Source organism: Oreochromis aureus, linkage group 22 (genome assembly GCF_013358895.1).
Source record: "Oreochromis aureus strain Israel breed Guangdong linkage group 22, ZZ_aureus, whole genome shotgun sequence".
NCBI lineage: Eukaryota > Metazoa > Chordata > Actinopteri > Cichliformes > Cichlidae > Oreochromis > Oreochromis aureus.
The window spans coordinates 20,590,441-20,601,327 of NC_052962.1; the positions used below are offsets into that span (position 1 = coordinate 20,590,441).

At 41.2% G+C, this 10,887-nt stretch overlaps 1 protein-coding gene across 2 annotated transcripts; it reads left to right on the forward strand.

Moving 5' to 3' along the window:
• Positions 1-419: 419 nt before the first annotated feature.
• mtdha (metadherin a) lies at positions 420-10,585 on the forward strand. Of its 2 annotated transcripts, none has more exons than XM_031742441.2 (12): positions 420-896; positions 1,622-1,720; positions 1,983-2,094; positions 2,321-2,482; positions 2,749-2,811; positions 3,024-3,197; positions 5,751-5,828; positions 6,213-6,284; positions 6,386-6,513; positions 6,614-6,724; positions 6,809-6,908; positions 8,044-10,585. In XM_031742441.2, exons 1-12 carry the CDS (start codon positions 522-524, stop codon positions 8,109-8,111), a joined length of 1,542 nt encoding a protein of 513 aa, XP_031598301.1. In that variant the 5' UTR covers positions 420-521; the 3' UTR covers positions 8,112-10,585. The 2 variants fall into 2 exon arrangements, with proteins under 2 accessions (XP_031598301.1, XP_031598292.1); XM_031742432.2 differs by having other exon boundaries at positions 422-896; positions 5,745-5,828.
• Positions 10,586-10,887: the final 302 nt, after the last annotated feature.

Here is a 10,887-nt window from a genome sequence, read left to right on the forward strand (position 1 = left end):
ACAGGAAAAAAATGGATAAACTAAAGATTTAGTGTTTTGGAGTTAACACCTGACTGGATTGTGTTACTTCTTTTTCATCTCACTGTTTTATGTCTTTCTTTTAAGGCTTAACAATTACAAGAGACTATCAACACAAAGCAGAAAAAGTGGGGTGTAACTGATTTTAGTTGTTATATTTTTAGGTTGTTATTTTGTATTTTAAATAATAGTTTGGAACCACTTTTTCAACAACTATGTGTACATTTAGTCTCAGGACAGGTGTAATTTACACAGCAAATGTTTGTTTTAGTATTTTGTGCATGGGTTATTTTCAAATTCATGGGTAAGCTCCTGTACTTACAGAGCGGCTCGTGTAAGTGCATGATGCTGTCGTGGCCAAACCTGTGAGTGTGAGCAGATGTAGTATTGATATCCTGCTGTTTGTAGCCTTGATGTTAACAGTCAGATTAGATTAGCCACTCCTCCGTTAGCACGGGCGCTGGAAATGATAGCTACAGCTAGTGTATGCGCAATTTTGAAAGATGGCTGGAGACTTGCGAGGTCTTGCGCTGGAGAAAGCCGAGCTGCTTTCCAGCCACTTGAAGGAGCTGCTGTCTTCGGGACAGGGATATGTTCGGGCTCGCTTCGGGGTTGACTTGGGTCTGAAGCCCGAGCTGTACCCGACGTGGGTCATCCTGTCCACGGTCGCGGCGGGTCTTCTGCTGCTGCTCAGTCTGTCGTGGGCCGCTGTTTGCGGCGGGCTGCTCGCCGGGAAAAAGCGGGGATCCCCGGTCACACACGGCAGCAGCAGGAGCAGCAGCAGCGGCGGCGGCGGTGAGCCCCTCAAGGCCGGTTTCGCTAAAACTGCCAAACCAGAAGAGCAGAAGAAGAAGAACAAAAAGAAAACGGTAGAAAAGGTACCGCAGGCAGCCTTTACCGAGCCGTCTAATCACAGCGAGTCAGTCACAACAAGCGCGGGTGTTCATTTAACTCCTAAACCTAAGTAATCCCTCTGCAAAACAGTTCAGTTAGACACTTATTTTATTATTTTATTAACAAAAGCCGTTAAGTTTGGCGTCAGCTAGCCAGCTAGCTACCTGGCATGTATGAATTGACGGTCGTATAGCTCGTCGTATACTTTGTTTACGCAGCACAAATTAGGCCATCTAGGGACAATCCCACGACCCACTTACAAGTGACAAAAATAAACCAGTAATCTAACTGCATATGGATGAAGGTAGGGTGTTTAAGAAAGGGAAGGTGTTATCGGTGTGTGCAACCACCTGATACTCCTTTTAGCTAGCTAGTTTATACGTCATCGTTAGCCACCTGAAGCTTCAACTTTCGCTTTGACGAGTGAAAATAGTTTTAAAGACGTCCGCAATCCAGGCGCGCTTCTTTGAAGCTCGTATTTAGAAAGCGATAATCTGTTTAATCTGTTAAATATAACTTTTAAGACAAGCTAACAGACAATAAGTGTGTTATTAACCAGTAATATAAGGCTTAATAATTTAATGTAGACGCAAAAACTGTCGATTTTTTTTAAAGTAAGTTGGTCTTTAACACTGGGATAAGGGCACTCCCTGTTTTTCTGGGTTGTCATGCTATTATGTTTCTTATCTGTGTCTTTTCACCCCTCCAGAAGTCTCAGTCCAATGGACAGCCAGTGACTGTGGCTCAAGAGGAAGTTAAAGTGGCTGAGGCGGTTTCTAAGCTGCCAGCACAGATCAAAACTGAGAAGGTATAATCAAAATTAAGGAAATGTGAAACCAGTGGTGGGCAGAGTAGGCGCAGCATTTCCATGAATTGCTCAGTTTTGTTGATGTTTTGCAAGATAGTTTTATTACTGGTGACATACTGCTAGAACTCCACTTCTGTGCAGTGAAAAAAAAAACATTTCGAGACTACTGTTGGGATGAGAAAGGATAAATAATAAAAGACATTAAGTGCAGTAAGCTTCTTATTATGAGGTAACTTGATTGTTCTTTTATTTCTGTCCACAGAAGCAGGAGGTGCAAGCCCCAGTGCAGGTGAAGAAGAACAAGAAGAAGAACAAGACAGATGTGAAACCAGTTCAGCTTTTGTCTTCAAACGATGGGAAGGAACCTGATGACGGTACAGCTCAACCGTTGAGGCGGAAATGTCACAATAGCTTCTCATTTTCAAACAGACAGTTTAATTTTATGCAGAATGTGCTTCTCGTGCATGTCCTGTCATTCTGATTGCAGCCAGACTCTTTGAAATATAGTAATGAGCAAAAATCTTTCGTAGTTCGGTATACACCACATCCCCTTAGAATGTCGTGTTATTTTTTGTGTGCATGTGTGTGTGTGTCATCCAGGTGTGTGGGAGACAAAAGTCAGTAACCGAGAAAAGAGGCAGCAGCGCAGGAAGGAAAAGGGTCCCGAGGACTCTGGCGGTCCAGGAAGTGTGGAAGCATCAAAAACGCACGTGGAGGCAACTGTACCAGCAGCAGTTAACAAGAGGAACAGAGGAAGCCATGGTATTCATGTAGAAGGAATTCACTATGTTTAAATGTAGTCACCACCCACTCTTTTAGGTACACCTGTTCAGGTGCTCATTAACACAAGTATCTAATGAGCCAGTCACATTGCAGCAACTCAGTGAATTAAGGCAAATGTATTTTATTCTAAAAAGAAGATGGTAGCATATTCAGTATGCAATTTTGATAAATAGTCTACCCGCATTATCACACAGTAATTATGTGGTAATATGACAGGTTACTCAAGCTTTCCAATCCTGTTTCAGAGTCTTTTCATTCAAGAACCACTGGAAAGGGAGATGCAGCCAGTGAAGCCGTTAAAGACAAAGGTAAATCCTTTTTTTAAGTTGGTTTCTTAAACGTGAACTTATCCAGAGTTTTAAGGTAAATCAGAGGTGAAACGCACAGTGAAATTTCAATATTGCTCGTAAGTGTTGCTTTCTTGTCAGTGAACTGGTCTAAAATTCCCCTCCTGTGACATATTTTGAACAAAACTGTCACTGAGGGACTCCATGTCTTTCCTGTTTGCCTGTTCCCTCAGTTTCCTCCAGCTGGAGGAAAGAACCTTCAGTCAATGGTGGAGGCTGGAATGATATGTCCTTGAAGATCCCAGGTCAGATGAGCACTATGGAGGGAAACAAGTGGAGTGCTATCTCAGCAGCTACACATTACAGGGCCCCGCCAGAACCCCAGCCATGGGCTCAGGAGTCACAAGGTACCATCTAGATCTGAGTAAACCTTTTTACACCACAAATGTAGATATTAATAGTTTGTATGGCTCAGGGGATTGGGAAGCTCATCTGTAACCAGAAGGTTGCCGGTTCGATCCCCCTGCTCTCTCTGTCCTGGTCGTTGTGTCCTTGAGTAGGACACTTTACCCTACTGCCTACTGGTGTTGGCCAGAGGGGCCGATGGCGCGATATGGCAGCCTCGCTTCTGTCAGTCTGCCCCAGGGCAGCTGTGGCTACAACTGTAGCTTGCCTCCTCCTCCTGTGTGAATGTGAGAGTGAATGAATAGTGGAATTGTAAAGCGCTTTGAGTGCCTAGAAAAGCGCTATATAAATGCAACCCATTATTCCATTATAAGAGATTCTAGACTGAACATACTGGTGGAGTTTTCTCTCTACACAAAACATTAGAGCTGATAATGAAATGAAATGACCTTTGCCCCCTTTCCTCTAGTGCAGATTCTGGCGGCCAGTCTAGCACCAGTTTCAGCAGAAGAGAGAATAAAACCAGGGCCAAAAAGCTGGCGCAAGCATAGCAGTTTAAACTCAGTGGCTGTGAGAGACCCTACTGCAAGAAACTCATCAATAATTGGCAGATGTAACCCACAAATCCTCTAAATTCTATGTAAAGATCTAGGGATGCACCGATACCGATACTGGTATCGGGTATCGGGGCCGATACTGTAAAATGCGCGCGTGCTCGTGCTCGTAAAGTTAACCGATACCATGAACCGATACTAATGTAGCCCGGATGGGAATTTGGGAGTAGATACTCATAATTCCCATGGACTTGAACATACGGTAACATAAGGTGTTCACAGTTATGTGATGTAACTGTACCCTGAATTTAATTTGCCCTGTAATATGTCACAAGGTAAATACAGGTAATTAATTAGAGCAATCAAACTGTTATGTTAATCATAAAGTATTATTGTATGGTATGTAACTCTGAAGGGAGTTAAAATATTGTTCAGAGTTCTAATTTTCTGGAGGCCCGTGAAGGTAGCATATAACGGGACCTGTGTATCTGTTGCAATGGAGGAGGAGAAGAGAACGGCATGGAGAGATGCACGAGGTTAGCTGAGCCAAAGTGAGAGACTCCGCTAGTTTTACTGAGGTTAACTAGCACAAAAGAGTGTGTGACTAGAAAGCTAACCGTGTGGGAGCTTCGCAACAGAGTGTGGGTGAAGTGACTTTTTGTTTCAACGGTAGCACCACCGTGAAATCTGTGTTTCCAGCTAAGACCGTCGAGGCTAAAGGCTAGCCGGACTGCTTGGCTGCGCCACGGCGGCAGCCGCTATGGACTGTCGGAGAGCTGGACAGTGACGGGCTAACGCGCTGTAGCAGAGACAGCATCGGGTCCGCAGGGAGTGGATTTAGTGTGGGACTGGTGAACGGCGACCTACCGAGCAACGGAACTGTAAGTCAGACTTTGTGCTCTTACTGGGGAGAAGAGGATTTTTCTCCATCGTCCGGCGTGAGCAGCAAACAGGCCTGCAACAAGTGTGAATGTGAGTGTGTGTGGGGCCCATGTGTGAATATTGTATGTTTAGTGGAGTTATATAACGTGTTTTGGAGTGTATATTAGTGAGTCACTTACCAAAAGGTGATAACATAAGTTGGGTTGTTTAATATAATTTGAAAGGGAATTATTTCATTTATACAGTGTATTTCATTTGGTTAAGGAATTGGAATATCATTTGAGTTTAAAAAAGGGATGTGTTGTACAGTATTTGTCTCTGCCCTTACGTTCAGTAAACGTTTCGTTTGTGTTAAAGAGTTGTCTGGGGTCGTTTCTTTACTACTGGTTAAGTTTAACTTGTGTGTGGTAGAAGTATCGGATTTTGTACTCGGTATCGGCAAGTACTCAGATCTAAGTATCGGTATCGGATCGGTTTGAAAAAATTGGTATCGTTGCATCCCTATAAAGATCATTTCTTAATGCTTTCCAAGTGTGGGCTGGTTCTCAGAAGACACTGAGACAGAACTGGCTCTGTCACAGCACTGGCACCTTGTTAATTGAAAGGAGGGATGAGAGTACTAACGTAATCTGGTCAGGGTGTAGTGAAAATAAGAGAGTTTGTTAATGAGATTATAACCTGAGCTAACATTTAGTAAGCAGCTATGACAGCAGGTTAAATCTTTGAAAATCTAAACTTGAGTTAACTGCTGCCTCAACAAGGGCAGCCCAAGTAATAACCTGGCTTGTCCTGATGGATTATTGTCAGACAAATTCCTCCTTGTGGATGTCAAGCTCACTGTAAGCCTGCCAAGGTAAACACAGTGCATTTATCATGAAACCGAGCAGGATGTTTGGTAAAACTAGAGTAAGCCTTTCTTTGTGTATAATGTGATTTTGATTTATTTAGTTATTTTGTCTCTAGGAGACTGGATTTCATGCTGTGAGGTGTTCAAGAAAAAGTGCCAGTGGAAAAAAGACGAGATAGTATTAGAAACCACGCTGTTAACGTTTAATCTCCGCTGCAGTTTGTTTGCATTCCACCAGCATAACCTGTCTTTCTGTGTGCCGTCAGCAACAGCGTGGAGTGGCATTGATGGCCGGATAAAGGCTGACCTCAGCCCAGTGTCCTTCTCCATGCTGGGACTAAACACCACAGGTTTGTCGACCAGTCACACACCAGCTGTGTCCACACTGGAAGCGAGACGAAGCAAGTCGGTGACACTTGGGGAAAATAACTGCTGCCAGCACTGAGTGGGCGGGACCCAGGATAAGGCTTGCAAATGACGGAACTGAAGTGACTAACAATGAAAGCTCGTGATGTCGTTGATTGGCATGTGACCTGGCAGTAAATACATTACAGGGTTACCAAGGCAACTAGATGCAGAAATGTCTGCAAGCAACCAGCCATCAGCTTCAATGCGATTAATCACTTCCAGTGTGGATGCTTACTGATTGATTGATAATTGTCATGGCTAGACTAATGAGTCTACGTCCCTCATTAAAATAAATAAATTAACAAATAACCTTCTGTCTCATACAGATCCAATTTCAAATTCAGTGGATCTGCAGTGGGCAAGCCGCCCTAAGGTTGATGATGAATGGTCAGGATTCAGTAAGTAGCTATGCATCAAATCCTCCTAAAAAGATTCTTCAGGTTTTTCCATCTAACTAACTTCCATCTGTATTGTGTGATTTGTTTGGTTTTTTTTTTAGATGGGATGGCAGCAGCAGATCCCAGCTCTGACTGGAATGCCCCAGTGGAGCATTGGGGAAACTATGAAGAGCCCCCCGTGTTGGTGACACCAGCTCCTGTACAGAAAGAACAGCCCGTCCCCAATAAGGTTTTTTTTGTTTTGTTTTCTTTTAATTCTGGCTTCTTACTGTACTGTTTCTATTATAGGCTTCACATAAATTGATCTGCATGTGTTATTGTTGCGTCAGGTGTTGGAGGATGAGAGGGACACAGAGGATCCGTCCGGCGGAGAAGCCAAATCGAAAAAGAAGAGGAAAAAGAAGAAGAAAACAGAAGAGGAGACTGCATCTGACGCTCAGGTAATAAACCAAACCAAGCTGATAAAATCAGGTCTTCAAGTGAATATTTAACCTGCTGTAATATAATCATTTCTTGGGTTGTAGACGGTGAGCACGGTGCACGTAGTCAACACAATACCCAAACCCCAAGAGCTTCCTGCACTGCCCTCCAAAAAGCAGAATGCCAGCATATCCTCCTCTCAGAGTAGGTTTCAACATCTCTGACTCCAAATCTGTGTTCACTGTGTTGTAATCATTTCTAAGAGCGGCTTGTTAGGTTTCATTTAAACACAAGCCACTATCTGTGGGTATATACCCAAGGTCATTATTTCATAGTTTTCTTGTGACACGCCCACCTGGTGGGCAAAAGCAGTACTGCGGTCCTTTGCCCTCCAGCCATCCATTGAACATCTTTCAGCTTCACTTAGCTAAAATCCCAGAGAGTTGCTGTTCTATCGGATGCACTAATCAGTACTTATTTACAGCTGCCAGAAGGGCGTAAACTATGGCACCAACTTGTCAACACACCTCTCCTAACCCTGCCTTACAGGCCAAATTGCACCAAACCCTGCTTCCCCACAGCGACCCAGGCTGACAGTGGCAGCTCATTTAAACTTTAGGAGTGATTTAGATGTCATTGGAAAAACACTTGGTCAACTTTATTATAATGACACGTCATTAATGTGACAAATTAATAATACTGAAACTTTTCTGGCCCTACACTTTAAAAGTCCCAAGTTAAGAAAATGTAAGATTTAAGTTTGGTTGACTTTTTTTGATCAAAAAGTCAAAGACCGTTTCTGTTTTACTGTGTCCAACTCTTCTTGTAATTACGGTAGGGTTATTTTAGCAGCCTGCGCAGCCTTTTCCTTTGTCTTTACTTTAATGAATGTACTCACACAGGAAACACGCAGACCAGCTGAGTGTATTGTAAGTCATCCCACATGATGCTACTCAGTCAATCGGATCCTTTATTCAGAGCACGTGTGAAAACAGAATAATAGGGGAAATTCAAACTGCACCTTTTCATTATATTTATTTTTTGTAAATTAAACAGTTTGGAGAGATATTGGAAACCAAATAAAGTTATGAATATACAAAGAAATTTACAAAATTTCAAAAAGCTCTTTTTTAAGTTTTAATGCAAACCTTAATCTACTTAAAATAAGAAATTAACATTTTATTATTATTTTATTAGATTATCCTCCAGGTCAGTGTGAAAATGAATTGCATTGAATTATATTTATGATATTCTGGACCTTTGTTTATGGAAATGTTCTGTAACTGGATGCCCTTAAATTTCAATTGAAAACATTTTTTTTTCTTTAATCTCCGTGCAGAGAGGTCAGAGCAGATTGCGGAGCCTCCGAAGTCCTCCCAGAAGAAAAAGGTCCGAAGGGAAACATGAAGTCACTTCACAGGTCCAGACAAAGCATATGCAAATGATTGTTAAACGTGTCACATGCAATAATCACCAGGTACACAGTTCAGAGATCAGTTTCACAAACAAAAAAGTAAACAAGCAGAAGGCATCACCTGCTTGGCGAAATTCAGAGATGAAATGTAGTCCTATGGACTGAAAACTTAATGTTAATTTGCACTATTTGCTATACTGCAAACAGAGTGGAGTTTGGGGTGAGGTGGGCTTTTAGTAGAGGTACATATTTAATGACAGCAAAGGTTTTTTGTTTTGAGATTTTTTTTGCCCCCTCTGAGAGTGTATGTAATTGTTAACCCCAAAAAATAAAACGGGTTTTAAATTTTTATTTCTTTTGTGATTTTTTTTCTTTTTTTTTAACCAGAAAACCACACTTTTTTGTTCCCCACGGTGTTGCACTTTGTTTTGATTGCTGTGCAGCAGCCCCCCTATGAGTTATTGAAAGGTTATGGAGCAGAGAAATCTACCTATCTCACTCACATGCCCATATGTACACTGACAGATTAAGATACTCCTGCTCTTTATAGTGGGTTTGATGTGACATCCGTCATTAAGAGCTGTACTTGTGTTCAGCTGACTACTACCATTAGACACATTGATTGGTACTGATGGGTGCTACAGGACAGTGATGTAGCTGCAAAATGATATAGGCACTTGGCAACTTTGCTTTTATGTAGGAATACAACCAGGTGAAAACCAGCCTAGTCAAGTCCTATACTGGAAAGAGTTGTGTCGCCCAGAGGTTGAGGGTGTTGCATGCTCAACTTCTGGGCGACCAGTTGGTCACCACAACTACTTGTAGTCGTTACCAACATAAATATTAAATAAATGCAATCACCAGGCAACCCTAAAAAGAGGCTGCGGTCCTGTTTTTTACTCTCGCATGATTGAACCACAACTCACGGCTCTGTCAGCATACATATGGCATGTGAGTATTCTTTTGAGATAGGTTTGTGTATTATTTTGTCTAATATTTCTGTCATTTGAGTGCAAACACTCTGCTGTAGGGTGTGTAGTTTGCGCTTTTAATGAATGAATGAGCGGCAGCTGTGGTCCATGTCAGTTACACTGGTGTTAAAGGCATCTTAGCCATAGAAGCACAGCCATTACTGTCCAACTCCTAACTGTACACCTGTCTAACTGTATGCACAAAATACAGCTTTGCTACAAATAAATGAAAACACTTCTGTCTGAGCTTCAGGGTGTCAGAAGGGAAATGTTGGGAGGCTGAAAGTTAGTAAATGATATGATGTATATTCTTTTTGAATGACAGATTGGATTTTTGATATTAAACAACTGATTCTGGATCCCCACTGGATCCAGAACTGTACATCCAGGCTGCAGTAACTGATATGAACCACCAGGAGGCACTGTATTGTGAAGTTAAGAGTGGGATTAAACTATACTGCAGTAGCACTACAAAAGTGTAATCCCTCTACTTTTATAAACAATATCGCCCTGAGTATGTCTGTCTTTTATCTGACTGGATTGTATTTAGATTTTTTTTCCATACCTAATGATCACTTCTGAACTCTTGTGATTTTTTTTTAACATTTCTTCCACTTTTGTGCTAGAAAAAGCCATGCCATATGTACAGATTGTAAGGGCTTTTTCCAGTTCTGTAATTGCACTGTGCAAAAGGCTGTATTTGGTTCCTTTTGATTTTGAAGAAATGTTTTTACTATCTTTTGCATAATGTGAACTATTTTAACCTTTTTAGTTTGGACCTTTGTTCCAAGATGTGTGATGGGCTAAATGTTTTTGACCTAAAGTGAGAATGAGGATATACTTAAAGATATGACGTAGAGCAGCTTTAACTCCACATCTAAGTTGATTTTAAACAAGACACACACACATACATACACTCACAGAATTACAGACATATATGAAAGGAATTTAATTCCATTGCCTTAACTTGTAGTTGTATAGAAAGTGCTTTGGAGTCCTTTTTATAGTTTCCATCCAATTGCAAGTTTTGATGTCAGAATTGATTTAATTTTGCATGACTTTGATAATAGAATGAGATAAAGTGATCAAACTTTTGCTTTAAATGTTAGTACTTGGTCCACTCATAGTACCACTCAGTATCTATACTGTAATAGCTTTCTGTATGGAGACAAATTGCAGCTTTCATGTGGGCATCCACTTTAAGGGGACATTACCATGTTTTTGTGAGATGTAGTGCATCAAGGCGTCGATCAGCTGATGGTGGTAGTTGTTGGTAGACCTGGTAGATCGCAGAGGATAAAGTGATATGTCACTGTGGTTTCAGGTGCCCTTTTGTTAAATTTTTACTGATGAATATGATGATGACTCAATCAACGTATTTATATACTTGTCTCTAGGAAATGTTGTTTTGTGAATGGTTTTGATTAATGAGGAGATAAAAATGAAATTTCTATGTTTGTTTGGTAAAGATGAAAATTAAATGAGAAGTGCTTGTATCACATTGTCATGGAAATGTTTTTTTTTCCTTCAAGCTTTTTTAACCTTTTTCCTTCAAGCTGTTAACTAACACAGCATACACCTGTCAGATATCGTGAAGAAGGTTTTTCGTGTTATTAACTCTTTTGAAAAGATTCTCCTAACATGAGACTCTCATGTGAAGTGTATTGTTGATTTGTTTATTAGATTTGATCCATTACCTGTGCCTTAAACAGCTGCTTTGCCACTTTTGTTTAATATATAAAAATTAACCAAATGCAAAAACTTACCCTCCCTGGCCACTTCATTAGGTACACCTGTT

Coding starts and splice junctions, on each gene's coding strand:
- mtdha (XM_031742432.2), top strand. CDS start 522: ATGGCTGGAGACTTGCGAGGTCTTGCGCTGGAGAAAGCCGAGCTGCTT. Junction 1,721..1,982: donor CACAGATCAAAACTGAGAAG/GTATAATCAAAA, acceptor TTCTGTCCACAG/AAGCAGGAGGTGCAAGCCCC. Junction 6,514..6,613: donor AACAGCCCGTCCCCAATAAG/GTTTTTTTTGTT, acceptor TTGTTGCGTCAG/GTGTTGGAGGATGAGAGGGA.